Here is a 17538-nt window from a genome sequence, read left to right as displayed (position 1 = left end):
TCTCTCGCCTGTCTTTTGTTGTAGCGCTTCTCCACCCAAGTGACGACGTCTGTGCAATGTGTGACCTTTTCATCAGACCCAGATGCTGCGCTTGACAAGAAGCCAGTACCAATGCAGTAAACGCCGTACCTGCTCTGAGAGTGACAGCTACTTTAACTGCTCGTTCCTGTGCTGTGCGTGTTCTTTGTATGGTGATGACGCGTATGCCTGTGCTGCTGTCTAGTGCTGTGTGCCGCAATATAAAGCGCTATAGTGCATTGGTGATTTTGCCCTGTCTCGCAGCTGTGCGCTGGGTTGTAGTGAATTTGCATTCCCAGCTCGATAGACAGAGCTGAGGATGATGTACAGCACTGCACTGGGGGGTGCTGCAGTGGTCTGCCGTCTAGTGCTGTGTGTTGTAACACAAAGCGCTATAGTGCCCTGTCTCACAGCTGTATGCTGGGTTGCAGTGAAGCCGCATCCCTAGCTCTACAATGTATTGAACACTGTGCACAGCACTGCACCAAGGGACGCTGCAGTGCGCTGCATCTGCCCCAACTGCAGCGCACATGGTTGTTTTGTTGAATGGCCGAGCATTGACATCTACGTTGTGCTGTGAGTGGCTGTGCATCCAGCCAGCAGGTGGCAGGGCACCAGTGCACAAATTAACACCTACCGGTCAGTATCAAAAGTTGTACCTAAAGACAGCTGACATGGGGGGAAGGGGGTGGGGGAGCTTGAAGAGGAGGTGGGGGATGCAGGCATCGATATATTTTTTTACTTGCGACGCTGTCTTTCAAACAGTAAAAAGTCGAAAACCTAACATACAGCCTCACATAATTTTACAAATCTCATAATACAACAGAACAAGCATTTGCAATGCAATAGCTCTCACATTTACTCGAGTTTGAGCTATTGACATGGCAAATAACAATGCTTTTTATTTTTGTTTTTGCTTTTAAAACATAGATAAAAGGCATTGTCATTTACAATGCCACTAGCTTAAACTCGCGTAAATGCAAGACCTATTGCATTGAAAATGCTAGTTTTTCATATTCCATGATATCAGAGTCCACAGTTCAATGTAATTATGGTGCTTCAAATTCAAGGGGGAGCCAGAAGAAACATTTTCTGGAGTGCATATTAGTCAAGTGTTGTTTTTGAAACCTAAACTTGAGCCCATGCCGCATATCACTGAAATTCTGGTGTAATGGTAAAACTAGCTGATAACAGTATCAAACCTTTTAACGTTCTGTCCGTTTTTACCATACTTCTTTATGTAAATGGCACACACAATGGCTTCTCTCAACAGAAAACAAAAAAGGGGATATTCTAAAGATCAATAATACCCCATGTAAATGTACTAGGTTTGTTTTATTTGTTTGTTTTTAGCCAGCGAATATTGGGAACATCCACCAGCTTCGAATTTCTGGAGCATTAAAAATGGTTTCCAACTTCTTTCTGACTCCATTTTTTCTGTGTGCGCGTATTTAAATGGCAAAGCTCCCTAAACAGCCCCATATTCTCAGTACTTGTAGGTAAAGGGGTTACTGCAGTAGCACTTTTATCCATGTAAAAATAGGGGGTGACTGCAATGCAGGTTTCCCTTGAACTTGCTGATTGTCTGAACGCGAAAAGTACATAGACATAGTCACAGGAAAATCAGCTCTCCTGGAAATCTCAGACTTCTGAAGATTTCCATATATAATGTAGGACTTTATTTTTAAGACCCCAAAAATAATTAACGCTACAAACTGGTAGCTGGAAGCCTATACTTAATTTGTGTGATAATCAGCCCTAGGAATTCACTCTAGTCTTCCAATCAAAATATTTTCATTCAATAAGCTTTGGTCGATTTGGTAAAGGTTCTCCATCACTGTCACAGAAGGCAAACTAGACTCTATTGCAGTGTGCAGTAGTAGAGCAGTTGGAACACAAAACACCAATGTGCATCAAAGTAATATAGTTAACATTTACCTCTGTGGGTTATTACATACCTGTTCCAGTAATAATAGTGACAAAATCTTCCACGCCTTTTCCTAGGCCAAATTTTCTCTCTGCCAGAGCTGCGCAGTTTCCATCATTGTCCACCCACACTGGCAGGTGTAAAGAGTCAGAGATTGGGGTTCTTAAATCAACAGAATTCCATTCTTGAATCAATTTTGTAGAATGAAGTACGATTCCCTCATGAGGATTAACACGCCCCCCGGTAGAAATACCTAAGACAATGAACCGCAATAGTCAACAAGGTGCAAATAGTCAACAAGGTGCAATCAGCAGACACTGGCATACAATAAAATATATAATGAACATGTTTGAGACTTTAGATGATAAATCCGTTTGAATTTGGAATTTTTGTTAGAAAAGAACTGCCCTGGCGCTGTAAATCTAAATAACTTGTGATGCTTCCTAGCAGTTTTCAGCTTCCCTTCTGTATAACCTTGCTCTGGAGTTCCCAAATGTACCTGCAGACTCAGTCTAGCCTTCAGCAGCATGAGACAGGGGGATCATTCCTAGACTATTCTTGTAGGATTCAGGTGTCCGAGAACAGAAAATGAAATCATTGTGAGAAACTTAGTTTGCAGGCTAAATTCTGGTCCAAATCTTAACTAAGCCACATAATGCGAGCAGAAAGGTCAGACTCTGTTCCTGTAAAGGAGACTAGTTAGACTTCAAAATTGCAAATTTGCAATATCCATATCTTGTGGCAAATGCCTACAGACTAGCAACTGCTAAGGGGGAGCCTGAGGGGAACCCAGTGAAGCCGGGTTAAACAGCAGGTTAGCCAAACAGGCATGTGGGGCACCTGGCCTGCTGCCTGAGAGGCAGAAGGTGGCATGTGTGTGTTTAGCAGTGTCTCACTGTGAAACAAAAGCAAATGTCTGACAAATGCACACAATTGTTTAGATATATTGTCAGATTAGAAGGGAATCACAGATAAACTGAAAAGGCAATTGTGTGCCAAATGGAAGTGCCATATATAAAGATTTCATTGACCAACTTCTTCAACTTTATACAATTAAGAGGAAATGTTTAAGAACCTCTGCCTGCTGATTTTTACTCAAATACAAAACAAGTATAATTTTTACCAAACAAATCGCTCTCAATTTTTAACTAGGACAGGTGGTTTCCTCTAAGTAGCAAGGTCAGCATTCAATTGGGAGGTAATCCTGGACTGGGCAATGCTAGAATTTAGGGTATTAACATTTGTAGAAATCAAGATTTTAAAGACCTGAGAAAATTCTGAAAGTCTGGCTATACCTAAAAAGAAGATAAGAGGCAGCCGATAATATGAGTTCTGTTACTTACCTTGTAAGCATCTATTCCTTGCATACAGTGCAGTATATTCACATGCTGTGCCCACTCCTGCCATATAGTGTTGGGCTTGGATGTTTATAACTTGTTTTTTGACTTTGAAGAAGTTTTTCGAGTTACAAGATACAGTGACGACTCTTCTTCGAGGCAATGCGCATTGTGATCGGCTCTATCTTCAGATTGTTTTTCAGACATTGAGTGTCAATTAAGTGGAGTCGGATAGTATTTATAATGATGACCGTGCAGCGCTAGTGAAAAATTAAGAGAATATCTAGTATATATGTGTATATTACTTGAAAAAGACAATGACTTCCGGGGAGGTGGGTGGGCGCATGTGAATCTACATCACTACATGCAACAAATAGATGCTTACAAGTTAAGTAACATAATGCATTTGTTGACTGTGTGGCTGTAGATACACATGCTGTGAATAGACTGTTAAGCAGTTCTCTCCACGTGGTGGCCAGTCACTAAGTCATCTTAGTACAGCTTATCCTATACATGCCTGTTGGCATGCAAGGACGTCCACACAGTTGTATTTGGTAAATGTGTGTGGAGTTGCCCTTGTAGCTCCTTTCCAAATGTCAACTATAGGAATGTTCCCTAAAAAAGCCATGGAATCACCCATGTATCTGACTATGCATCTAGCACCTCTTTATCTCACTGCTTGCAGGATGTTGGATGACTCGTGCCTAGACGCCTTAGGATATTAGCTGCGCTATACAAATAAATACATGCTTTGGATATAGCGTAACTCTGTCTGGGTTTGGAGAAAGATACAAATAGTTGTGTTTTCAAACACAATTTAGTTCTGTCAATCAAGTATAGAAATGCTTTTTGGTAAATCTATTGTGAGTAGCACCCTTTCAAGTACAGATCCCGATTTGGCAAAGAAAACTGGCAGCGTAATAGTGACTGAGATGGAAATACAATAGAACTTTTAGTAAAAATGTTGGATTGGTCCTTCGAACTACCACGTCCGTATGCATTAGGAAGAATGGCTCTTCTAAAGTGAGCGTTTGTATTTCACTAACACTTTGTAAAAAAGCGATTCCAACTGAGAACTGCACTTTTTTCATGAAAGGTATTGAAGCAGGCAGGAATGTAAGGACTCAAAAGGGGAGCCCATGAGTGTAGTTAGAACCACATTTGAATTTCATAGTGGGACTGGTGGTGTTTTTAGAAGTGTTACCCTTTTCAGCCCTTCCTTGAACGCTTTGACGACAGGTATTTTAAAGGTGGTAGGTAGTGTAGTCGTTTTTCAATTGTAGCGTTGATAGGATCTATGTGTTGAGCTGTACATTCACAGACAAACTTTTGCTATACATTCTGACAACAAATCTAGGCACTCAAGGACTTCAGGAGCCATATGGATAGAAAGATCCTGCAGATTGGGGAGATTCCAGTGAGGAACCACCGACAATTCGAGCAATGTGGTGTACCATGGTTGCCATACCCATGTTGGAGCAGCTAGAAGAGAGAGTGAGAGAGGTTTGCCTGAGCTTCCTCATCACATATGGAATGAGTGGGAGAGGCGGAAAATCGTAGACAAATATCCCTGAACAATTTATCCATAGTGCATTGCTAAGTGACTGTGGGTGATACCTGGAGGCGAAGTGTTAGCACATTGCGTTCTCCGCTGTTCCAGATAAATCTAACTTTGGTGTTTCCCATGTTTGAAAATTACTAATAGAGGACATGTAGACCTGTTGCTGCATCCTTCTTAGAACTGCAGAGGTTCTGCCAGGATGTCAATGTGATGTTGTAATGCCCATTTCCATATGTTCTGCGCGAACTGTGACAACATTAGAGAATGTGTGCCTCCCTGCTTTTGAATGTAATACATCGCTCTCATATCGTCTGTTTTTATAAGGACTCCTTATGACAAATGTGTGATAGAAAGGCCTTCAACACAAGTTGAATTGCAAAGAGCTCTAGGTAATTAATGTGATGACCTCTTTGTTGAACAGTCCATACTCCTTGTACTATCATGTCTGACATGCGCGCCCCCAGCCCGTGAGTGAAGCGTCTGTGGTAATGGTCGCTGTCGGAAGCAGGTCCTTGTAAGTCCTTCCCTGCAGTAGATTGTTGCTGTTCCAGCATTGCAGTTAGCGATTAACTTAGGGCTGAATCAATATTAGATCCTTCAGTCTGCCCACCGCCTGTGACCATTCTGCTGCTAAACACTCCTGTAAGGAGCAAATGTGTAGCCTTGCATGGGGTACAATAGCTATGCAAGAGACCATCATGCCTAGGAGACGCATTACCATTCTGACTGGCAGGTGAGGATGTGGCTGAAAAAGAGCCAGTTGGTTCTGGAAAATAAGAATTCTTGGAGATTAGAGAAAGGCTTTGGCTGTCACAGTGTTGAGAAGTCCCCCCAAGTAGGGTTAGATCGGCAGTGGTTCCTGATGGGTTTTTGCCACATTTATGGTGAAGCCCAATCTGAGAAGCAGTGAGATAGTGTGTTTCCTGTACACACTTGAAACTGTCTGCACTGTTTATCAGCTAATCATCTATATAAGGGAAGACACAAATACCCTGTCTTCTCTGGTACGCTGCTACTTTGAATTGAGAACGGTGACCACTTACCACAAACCTCAGATACTCGATAAGCTGGATGGATGGGAATGTGGAAATATGCATTTTGGGGTCAAAGGCTGTCATGACCACTCCTTCCTTCAAAAGTGGGATAACATCCTGAAGGGTGACCATATGAAACTTTTCTGATCTAATGTATCAGTTGAGTGGCGGAGGTAAAGAATAGGCTGCAACATTCAGTCCTTTTTTGGGATTAAGAAGCAAAGTGAATACACCCCTCTGCCCTGATATTTTGTTCGGAACTTCATTGATGGCCCCTTTGATTAGGAGCACTTCTACATCTTTCAGAAGGAATTTTAATGGATGGCTTCAGCATAGACTTTATCATCGGTAAATGCGGCACAGTTTGAGATAAAGACTCCACCAAAAGTCCTCCTCTTAAGGTGTAATATGTATATCTACCTTGTGGTATGCTGCGCCCATCTGTATAAATGTGTAATAACTTGCCGTGTCATCTGGGGGTTGGTTTATAGGGATTGACTCAAGATCTGGGTCAAAACTAAAGTCTTCCCAAGTGTTGTCTGGATGCTTGGGTAGTCAGAAGGCCCCCTCTAAATCATCTCCTGGGTGGTAAATGTTAATTACCACGTAAGCATCTGTTCGTGGCATGTACTGTTTTAAATTCACATGCTGTGCATACTCCTACCATCTAGCGTTGGGTCTGGATGTGTGCAAGTCATTTTTCTTCGAAGAAGTCTTTCGAGTCATAAGGTATTGCTGGTAATGCGCATGGGTATCGACTCCATTGTTAGATTGTTTTCCTGGAGGGCGGATGTCGATGAAGTGGAGCAAAACGAAGGAGAGAGGGAGAGGGAGGGAGAGGGAGAGAGAGAGAGAGGGAGAGAGAGAGAGAGAGAGAGGGAGAGAGAGAGAGAGAGAGAGAGAGAGAGAGAGGGAGAGAGAGAGGGAGAGAGAGAGGGAGAGAGAGAGGGGGAGAGGGAGGGAGAGAGGGAGAGAAGGAGAGAGGGAGAGAAGGAGAGAGGGAGGGAGAGAGGGAGGGAGAGAGAGAGGGAGAGGGAGAGGGAGGAGAGGGAGAGAGATTGATTTCCATACAAAAAAGATAGAAATATGAAAGAGTGATTACTGCAATGGCCAAAGGCATCTGGGGAGGGCGCTTGTGAATCTAGAGCAATATGATGCCACAAACGGATGCTTACATGTTAAAATAACATTTTTCGTTCGAGGTTTGTGTGGCTGTAGATACAGTTGCTGTGCACAGACTGAAAAGGGGTGGCAAGTCTGTTGGTGTTGCAGTGTATAGAGTACTGCCTGACCAACACTTACTAGTTGGCGGGCCAACACATCCACACAGTAGTGTTTCGTGACAGTGTGTGTTGTGGATCATGTAGCTGCTTTACAGATGTCCATTATGAAAATATTGACTGAGACAGTCATGAAGGCCCCTTTTTCTCCTTGCAGAGTGGGCTCTAAGAGGAATAGGCAAAACCCCTTTGGCCTTACTGTGACATGTTTAAATACATTTTACTATTCATCTAGCTTTTCCTGATTTGCAGAGGGCCTTCCCATTATGTGGGTTAGAGAATTCAACAAAGAGTTGTTGCATCTTTCTGATAGGTTTTGTCCTACCGAAAGGTACTTAGGGGCTCGCTTTACATAAAAGGTGTTGAGAGCCCATTCTGCAACCTAGTCAGGTTGTAGTGAGAATACAGGAATGTCAATGGACTGGTTCATGTGAAACAGGCAAACTGCCTTTGGGAGGAATTTAGGGTTGGTGCGGAGGAAAACCCTGTTCCTGTGTACTTGAAAGAAACATTCTTCTAGCATTAATGCCTGGAGCGCTCTTACATGCCTGAGTGAAGTGATTCTCAAAGAGCAATGCTACCCTCCAAGAAAGGATTTGGAGGGGACAGGAGTGAGGGTGCTCAAACGGGGTGCCCATTAGTCATGTGAGGACAATGTTGAATTTCCACGTTGGGGCCTGGGGGATCTGAGGCAAGGCAACTCTTTTGATGCCCTACATGAAACCCTTGATTGGTATACTGAAGAGGGAAGTGTGTCGCCTATTTTGAAGATAGGCAGCTACTGAGGCCAGGTGAAGGTGAATGAAAGTGAAGGCTAGACCACACCTCTGCAAGTGGAGGAAATAGCAAGTCGAGCCTTCAACTCCAGTGGTCCAGGACATCTGCTAAGAGTGGCAATAATGGACAAAGCAGTTCCATTTGGTAGCATAACAGGCACGTGTGGTCACCCTGCACACTTCTTCTAGGATGGTCATGCATTCAGGTGGAAGGTTAAGGTATCCAAACTCTAAGACCTCAGGAGCCAGATCGCAAGATTGAGCGCCTTGGGGTCTGAGTGACTGATTTCTCTATGGTTCTGAGTGAGAAGGTCCAGCCTGTTGGGTAGCCTCTCGTGCGGGACCACTGAGAGTTCCAGTAGGATGGTGAACCAGGGCTGGCAGGCCCAAGTGAGGGCCACCAGCCTGAAGGTAAGGGGGGTTGGCCATAGCCTTCGAACCACAAACAGAAGTAGAGAAAGAGGCGGAAAAGTGTAGGCAAACATCCCTGACTGATTCATCCATAGTGAATTGCAAATGGACTGTGGGTGCGGAAACCAGGAGGCAAAGCTTGGGCATTTGGCGTTTGATGGAAGCGAAGAGGTCCATCTGAGGCTACCCCCACAGCTAGAAGTAGGGGAGGAGGACTTAGTGAGGTTCCCACTCATGAACCTTTTGCTAAATCCTGCTAAGGAGGTAGGCAAAGTTGTTGTCTACTCCTGAGATATACTCCGCCAGGAGATGAATTTTGCGGCAGAGAGGCCACAGCCAAATGCTCTGGGCTACCTCGGAAAGCTGAGATGACAGAGTGCCACGATGTTTTTGAAAGTAGTACATTCCTGGTCTGTCCGGACGAGGACAACCAATGCCAGGTGAACGGTCAACAGTTTCATGAAATTGATTGGGAGGCCCTGTTGCCTGGGCTCCCATTGGCTTTGGACAGTCAGGTCCTGCAAGTGTGCACTCCACCCTGTCAGGGATGCTTCCATTGTGATGGTCACCTATGGAATTGAGTCGAGAAAAAGGCTGCCCCTGCAACAGAATGCTGATGTTCCACCACTGCAGTGAGCGAGAAGTGCGGCATCTGTTCAACACTAGATCACTCCAATGACCATCGCTTGAGACAATAGCTACGCAAGGCACTCCTGTAACAGTCGCATATGTAATCTGTTGTGTTCAACTTTGGAAATGCAGGAGGCCATCATGCCTAGAAGGCACATGACTGTCCTGACCAAGACAAGTAAAAGTGGAAGGGAGTCTACTTACAGGGCAAGGTTGTTTTTGCAGAGATAATTTGCTCTCATGAGCAAATTAGAGAACAGTCACAAATCTAAAATTGAAGGAGTGTTCTAGAATAATGTAACGAGCCATAAATTGACTTGGCAAGTATGGACTGTCTATAGTGAGCTTCTTGAACTATGCAATTTTGCTGAATTTTCCACATATTTATGGATTTGGAGTACTTGCCACATAATTCACCATCTGCTGCTTTATTTACAAAGAAACTGTAGTTCAAACAGATCAAATGTATGTAGTGCCGCATAGTGGCAGACCAACTGTAAAGGGTAACTGGTCACCCATCAGCTGCTGGCTGCTACAATCCGCTGTTAAATTGGCAACAAATGATGAGAAAACTTTAGCTGGACAGTATTAATGTATATTATAATGAGAAAACAGATAGATAATACTGCCACATAATTTGCTGCAGTAAGCCACATAATTCTCAATTTCCTTCAGCATAATTAAATCAATGTTGCTGCCTAATGTGGTCCTCAATTACCTCGAAATTTCAGTGGCCCTCGCAATAGTTATGTTATATTGATCTTGAAAAGCACTTAATCATTGGAACAGTTTCATGGTGCTAGGAAGAGAACTTTCATGGTACTTTCATAAGAATTTTAATTTGTAACAACTCACCCACACCAAGAATTCTGCAATTGAAATGTACAGCTTCTGAAGCAGCCTCAACGCACATTTTCAGGATAAGCTCCATGCGATCCTCATAGGTTTTGGGGTTAGGCTGCACATATTTCTTGACAATTTCACCCTGAATGGAGAGATACAACAAACTGTTCAAACATGTTCAAGTGCTAATATTCATCATTCCCAGGAGCTTAGTTTTATAGACCTAGTTTTCTTTTTATAGGACTTGCCCTGTCCCTGTGTGACAAGTCTTCGCAAGGCAACGCAACTCCTCTCCTTAAATGGGATTTATAATGCCTTTCAAGGGACTAATAGCACTGACTCTTGTAACTTTATAAAGAAATGCAACGCCTCAGCTTGCGCGGTGTTACCTTACCTTTAGTTCTGGGAGGCATTCCATGGGTGGAGCATGGGAGTGCTCCTGCATCCACCCATAGAATTTGACGCAATCCCAGATTTAGTAAATGTAGTGATCCTGGGATTGCTCCAAAATGGTGCCCCAACCACAGAAAGTCATAACGAGGGGAACATCTTTATTTTTCCTTGTTATTTGCTCCTTCTATGTGTGCAGAAACAACAATCCTGTCTGTAACACAGGCACCCTACAGCATGGCACAAGGGTGCCTGCCTTGGAGCTGGGCAGTCTCAGATGCGCCAGTGCAGGTAGAGAGTTGAAGAGCGCCATATCTTGGAAGATAAGGTGCTGTTCAGCGCTCTCCCTTTCACACAATGCAGCAACTTTGCTTGCTGCCCTACACTGCGTAAACATTTAGAAAATATGCCATGCAGTGTTTGAAAATCATGGAATTTAGTGGTCACAATGAAGGAAAGGTTACTTCTAATCTGAATTCATCATGCAACTTTTGCTAATTAGTCAAGCATTTTATAGGTAGACTATGGGTGGGTTCCAGAAGTGTTTTACAAAGAGATAAATCTCTCTTCTGAAAACATTTTATACACATCAATGCCTCCTTACCCATTGAGTAACCACATTAACTGGCTTTGGTTGAGATTTTACTTTTTACCAGGAAGCAGGGTTCTCATCTCTCATCCACTACCATCCTAATAATGCTCCTCAGGATGAGGGCAGGTTATGATATCGTTGTAAGTTGCCAGGATAGAGAAATAGGCATAATTTCCTTCTTCAAGGGATCTTCTCTGATAAACATGGAAAATTATTAGTGCTTCCAGTTTATCCAGAAAAAGAAGCAGCAAAATCAGTAAAAGGACAGCATTAAGGTTAAAGGCTAACTCGGTCACACAGGAGTCACAAAGAAATTTGGCCCACTTGGGTAGTGATTACCACTAGGAAAATATCTTCCATGAAATATGCCAAAGTGTGGATTTATGTATGCTCTCCAAGAAATATCTATGTGTGAAAAAGACAATGTTGAGTTCCCGAAGAAGGGGTAGTGTCCTTTGTCTTATCTTGTGATGTGTACCCTTTGCCCTATTCGGATGGCCTCTGCCACTGGATACTTACTTTTCAAAGAAAAATACAGCATTGGTGCGTGATGGGTAATAGTTGATAGTTTTTGTTTAGTACTGATATACTATTTTTAATTTATTGTTGTAGCCCTGAGGAAGTCATTGGTTGATGTACCTTAATGACGAAACATGTGTTGGGTTACAGAACGGATACATTTGTTGAATGCTTAAAGAAGACGAAAATAAAGAGAATTATGAGGGCAATATTTGGGAAAAAACTGAATTCATTGTTACTTCACACTATGGAGCTCAGGAGTATTATACATTATTGTGGGAAGCGTCGCTTCCCTGTGTTGGAGTGTGGTGGCCATTTCATCTCCTTGGAGCACCATGAATAGAGACTTTTTGGATGTATTTTTGATATTAGGAACACACTAGTTTGTGCAGACATATAACTCAGCCACTGCTATCTTATTGTCCTCAATGAACTGTGCCTGAATACTTTAGAAATGTCTTTCTGCAACAAGGACAATACATACTTTCTAGAAATATCAGAGCTTGAATAAACAAGGGATGAGGAAGCTAAATCGGTCAAATGTTTATTTACCTTCATACTGACTATTGCTACCCGCAAATTGGTTCCACCAAGATCCACAGCCAGCGCACTCTGAGTTTCAAGGATGAGATCAATGTCTTGAGAGATGTTTTCCTTCACAGGAGGAAAGCAGAACTTCTTCTGCAATGGCCACTTCAAGTTAATAGACTTGAGAAACTTCACTATTCTTGGAACAGCATTTCCATCCCCATAGATCTTTGAACTGGGAAAAAAGAACCAAAAGAAATGTTCAAACAACCAAACCATCTACAACAAGAGAAAACTGTTACGGTAAATCATTATTTCGAACTCACCCTGGGTAGCGTTTACCAAATTGGAGCTGCAGTGCCTGCAATATTTTGTTCTGTGCATCCGCATCACGAACATGAAGAACATTTTCACCTAAGAGACAGCAAATAAATGGTTTGTGAATCGGAGCGGTGGTGTAATGGCACCACTTATGTAAGTTTAAATACACTAGTAAGAAAATAAACAAAAGACAAATTAGATTTCATTTGGCACGGGCCACAGGGTTTAGTCTAAGGGGGCAAAGGGAGGATAAAGGACAGGGAAAATCCAGTACAGGTGATTTAGAGTCAGGCAAGGTCTGTGGAGTGGACGTGGTTTACAAGCTGACAAGGTGTAGCTAAGAGTTTAATTTGCAATAGTGGTTAAACAAGAGGTGGTCAGGCTTGAGAAAGCAAAATTGATTGTTCTTTTTGTAGTCATTAACTGTACAATCAAAAGAAAATTTGGAAAAGACTCAGAACTTTAATTCATTATTTGTTTTCCAGTTGTGCTTACTATTTTCACTGTAACAGTTCTCTTACTGAGTGCCACCAGATTCTACGCCTAGTTATTCACCGCTATGTCATATCAACTGTGGGTAACAAAGGTTGTTGTTCGCTGTTGCTGCATGAAAGGAATTCCAGAGTGCTCTGACCGACCTGTTTGAGAGCCTGTCAGTGCAGTCCTGGCTCTCTGTACTGCTGGCAGGCAGTGGACACCGTTTTGGGAGGAGTTAGGTGGGGTAGCACAGAGGGTGGTAGTTTGTGTGGCTGTAGGCCAGTTCTTTTTTAGACATGTGAATGAAGCCACATTATGTATGGAATCCCATTACTCTTCAGTCCCTACATAGCAGTTGAAAGCAGGGACAGATGATTTTAGGGACCATTTAAAACAAAATTATACCATGATATTTAGTGAGTAACAGATGTTTTTCATCTTGGGGTTCTGAGTGACATAATAGATATCTCAAGCTTTGCTCTTGCTGTCTATTTTATGTCACTCAAAGCCCTTCAATGAAAAACCTACTTGTCATTCATTGATACCCATTTATCTCATGAAATTTACATGGAAAAAATTGTTGCACCTCCACAAGAAATGATTTGCAAACTTCTTTTGCAAGTTGGAAAGGCTTTTCAGAGTTGCAAAATGGTTTAGTTACGGCCCAAACCCATTTCGGGCAGCTAACCATGTAATTTTGCGAACTGCAGGTTTTGGGAATGCAAAATGATTTAATACACAGAGTCCTAAATGTCTTGCAGTGGTGTTGTTATTGATATCATAGAAAATGCAACATACGTGTGGGGAAGATGTATATCAAAATGCAACTAAAGATGAACCTACCCGTTTCTCTCCCAGTCTGACGTGTTCCCAAATTGATGACGGGGGTGCCAAAGGCTCCTGCTTCTCGAACCCCACAGCTGCTGTTCCCAATCATGCATCCAGCATGAGCCACAAGCTGTATAAACTGCTCAAATGGAACATGCTTCACAGCTCGAAAATTGGGATGCTGCTCGATTCCCTTCTTTCTCATCACTCGAACCATTTCTTTGCTACCTGTGAATAGAAAAAGAAACACAGCCTGGTCAGTGGTGGTTGGTTAGTCGTTTTTTATGCCTGTGGGTGCGCGGTTTGTCATACAGATGGCCCTGCATGTTACCAAATGCAGAGGTAGGCGTTGGAGCTCCCAGTGCACCAGTGTCAGGGTGGCAGCCTGCCTGCTCAGAGGCAAATGGAATGAAGAGTTAAAAGAACCACCACTGTCATGTTTAATGTATTTCTTCAACGTCACTGGATCTCATTTGAAGATGAACAGTGTTCGAACAGAGCACCAGCAATGGAAGGTGGGTTGTAGTGCAATAACCACTTAGCTGAGTAGGTTCTTCGAGCCTGGGAAACAGCTCCGAACCTGGGCAAAAGCATTTACAGAAAAATGATTGACTTCATGGACTAGCTATACCTAGTTCCGCATGAAATCTTATTTTATATAAATGCTGCATTCTGATGAGCCATGAGCCTTTCCAGAGGGTGAGTGCCTTTGTGCAGAGGCTATTCATGTTGAGAAAATGAACAAGTTATTGATCTCTAGTGGTATACTCTTACTTACTACACTCCATCCACAATGCATATGAGTGCCACTAACCAGTGAACAATGCGGCTTATGTTGCTCCAATTACACAAGGGTCACACCAAAGGATGCATATGTTGTAGTCTGTGTCTCATCCAATATCTTTCTAGGAACGGTTGACCAGAAGGGTTGTATTCAAGAAAAGCATAGTTGAGACTGAAGTGTGGGTTCTTTCAAAAGAAGGACGAAAGTACAGACTTGACAATAAAAGCTAACTTACAGATTTTGTTCGTTCTCTACTTTCTCTGTGTGAGGTTAGAACACAGGCAAGGGCCTGGTGAACAGCAACAGATGTGCCTGGAATGGATGAACAAACATGTTTCACAGAAGCAATCATTCTATCGCTACATCCAACCACGAGTAGCTGACGAAAACATGAGGGAAGCCCCAATATTTCCAGATTATGACAAATGGGAACATAATCCTGGAGAACCCCTGTGGCTGCCTCAGAAAAAACAAAGAGAACACGTACATAGGTCCAAAGCAGAGGTTATCAATGCCTTGAATGTATACCAGTCAAGGACATGCCATCTAAGCGTGAAAAAGACTCGGTTTGTGTTATGGAATGAAAAGTTTTCCTTCAGAGGAATCAGATAAAGCAAGAATATTGTGGCAGATTAACGTTAGTGTTATGACTAAGCCGGGTCACTATTAAAATCAGTTTCGCTCATCGCCTTAAATACACACCCTCATACCTCCAATACAGCGCACTGACACCACTCTTCATGAAGAGCCTGATCCTGTCTGCCACTTATTTCACACCCATCACCCAGGTTTTAATGTGCTCCGCTCTACAAAGTCCTCAGATTTAATCTAAAACTCTCCTCAAATATCCACCCCATGCTCACGACACTAAAAATTGTTTCATATACCTTGTATCTTTCTTCAAAGTAAATGCAGCGCTCCAAGTGATGTGCCAGACTAAGTGAAAATTAAGGATGAACAAAGGGAGGAGTCCAAAATGTCACTTCTCATCTAAGCTCTTTGGGCAAAATTAGGTTTTCTAAGTAACCTATTTACTGTGATTGTTTGCCATGGGTTAATCTGAAAGTTTCGACTAGATAAACACTCAAATCTCAATATACATGGGGTTCCATCACATGCATTTGTACACTTATTCAATCTCCAACATGGTGAATTCTTCGTTTTTTCTTTGGTGCAATTCTCCTAGAAACAGTCACTTTCTTCTGATGCTTGACAGATGTTAAAAATGCAAAACTCTTACACAATGAAGCAGATCTTGGATTATATTCTCGCTTCCGGTAGCACCCAGCGGACGGCACTCAGAATCAAAATAACGTGTTCATTTTTCTTTGCCCTGACACCAATCTTGCCAAAGCATGTAAGGCTTCCTTCAGAAAGGCAGTAGGGGTTTGGGCAGGGAAACGTAGACAGTAGTTCCGGTGTCAAGATGAGAAAGCACATGTTTGAAAAATCATTAAACCATACCACATCCTGCATCTTACATCACCATTCTAACATACAATTCCAGAATGTTAACAACCTATCACATGCTGTACAGTCAACTGACAAACGGAAGTTATTGTAAAAATATGTTGCCAACTGTTGAATGCCCTTTGCTCTACCAGTAACATTGTTGATTCAACAAAACCAGTTCTCACGTGACTACAGATTATGGGTAACCATGGTACCAGACTAGTGGTGAAGGCTGCATACTACCTTACTGACTGCTACTGTCAGCATCTGGCATGAAGGGGTATTTCACAGGGATGATGGTGTAGACCCCAAGTCATGCAACAAAGGCTGCTGATTTGTTATGCAGTGACACATAGCAGAGAAGGCAATCATCTCTTGGTGGTGGGGCAAGAAACAAGCTGGGCCAACAGGAGTATTTTGTTGGCTGAACTATTAAAGATTCCCCAAAAGGTGTGCCAAGGGGTGCACAGTGATACCAGCAGGGCTGTAAACCCCGCCTTTTAAAGCATGACTTTCAATTTAACTTGGGATAAAGATGTTCACAGATGCTGATTATACAAACGAGAATTCCTTCGTTGCTAATAATTTAAAATAGAAAGCAGATGATCAGAGGAAAGAGTAAGTACTACGGGTATAATCAAGAAACAAGCAGGAGGATGAAAGCAATGCTACCCATTGAATATCTGAAATGTCTCCTCCGGCCACTGCTCTTTTCAGAAGAATCCCCAAACATCCCACATCAACTCCAAAGGAAGGAGCCAATTGCTCAGCTTGCACAGCTGCCTTGAGAACCAATGAGAAGCCCCAGCACTGTTCCTCACCTGCATCAATGTTTGGGAAGAGAATCAGCGTCTTCTTATCAAACGAGATGAGTGCATCCAGAGTGAGTTCGAACATCTTCACAGAATGTTTAATATCAGTGGTCACCGGATGCTGCAGGGCCACAATGTACTCTTCAGGTCTCACACTGCTGCCTGTTTGGACAAACACACACACCCTTCCATTATTTCATATCGGACTCCTGAATATATTTCCACTAGAAGATTAAGCCATCAGTTCTGTGGTCAGTGTGTAACTGAATACAGATCTAACATTTTTTTTCTGTATTGTGACACACTCCCTCTAAAAGTGGCATTTGCCTAAATTGTGCATCTTCGAAAAGAATCTAGCTGTTATTTCTTCTTTCTTAATAGCTATTTCGATTATCATTCATAAATAATGTCAGACTGAGCAAAACCCACATGGACAACATGCTCATACCAGGGATTACACAATAGGCTTCCATTATAACGATAGCATGCCTGCAACCAGCACACAGTATACCAGGTAATAAATAAAGAACGTCACAGATTTATTCTGAGAAAAAGAAATCGACACAGAGTTTATGCTGTTACATGCCATCAGTAAAGTTAGGTGCACCTGTTCTATCTTGTGGGTTCCCTGGGTTTTCTCTTTTCGTGCCTTAATCTATTGCTGTTTCTTTATATCCCATGCAAGGGGATCATAATGTCAGAATGTCCCTCGTGCTTGACTAAACTGGGGAGATACTGGCCTATTTAAGTTAAGCAAAGATTTAATGCAAGTACTTCCATTAGTAGCTGGCCTGCTTTAACATATCTCCAGGTGTGGAGAATATAAGCAAGGCAGCTTCACCATGCTGGTACAACTATGGGGAGGGAAATCAACCTTTGCCACGCAGTCATTACCATGCAAGTTTTACCACGCATACCTTTACAACGAAAATGTAAGTATATCGCAGTTAAGTTAAACCGCTATATTTATTAATTTATTGGGGTAAGGGAGTTTTTAAAGGTTAGGGGTGGGTAAGGG

The 17538-nt window shown here is 42.6% G+C and overlaps 1 protein-coding gene across 5 annotated transcripts in view; it reads right to left on the bottom strand.

Annotated features, from left to right (window-relative positions):
- GNE (glucosamine (UDP-N-acetyl)-2-epimerase/N-acetylmannosamine kinase) overlaps positions 1 to 17538 on the bottom strand; it is a 230403-nt gene that overhangs the window by 43780 nt on the left and 169085 nt on the right. For all 5 annotated transcript variants that reach the window (XM_085641102.1, XM_085641104.1, XM_085641105.1 and 2 more), the window contains 6 exons: positions 16530 to 16682; positions 13488 to 13700; positions 12173 to 12260; positions 11871 to 12081; positions 9830 to 9959; positions 1977 to 2198 (listed from right to left, as the gene is read on the bottom strand). In XM_085641102.1, the coding sequence (XP_085497228.1) occupies positions 1977 to 2198; positions 9830 to 9959; positions 11871 to 12081; positions 12173 to 12260; positions 13488 to 13700; positions 16530 to 16682 (1017 nt within the window). The remainder of the gene's footprint in view (positions 1 to 1976; positions 2199 to 9829; positions 9960 to 11870; positions 12082 to 12172; positions 12261 to 13487; positions 13701 to 16529; positions 16683 to 17538) is intronic.

This window comes from Triturus cristatus, chromosome 2_2, assembly GCF_964204655.1.
Source record: "Triturus cristatus chromosome 2_2, aTriCri1.1, whole genome shotgun sequence".
NCBI lineage: Eukaryota > Metazoa > Chordata > Amphibia > Caudata > Salamandridae > Triturus > Triturus cristatus.
This window is presented reverse-complemented; position numbering and strand designations above follow the sequence as displayed.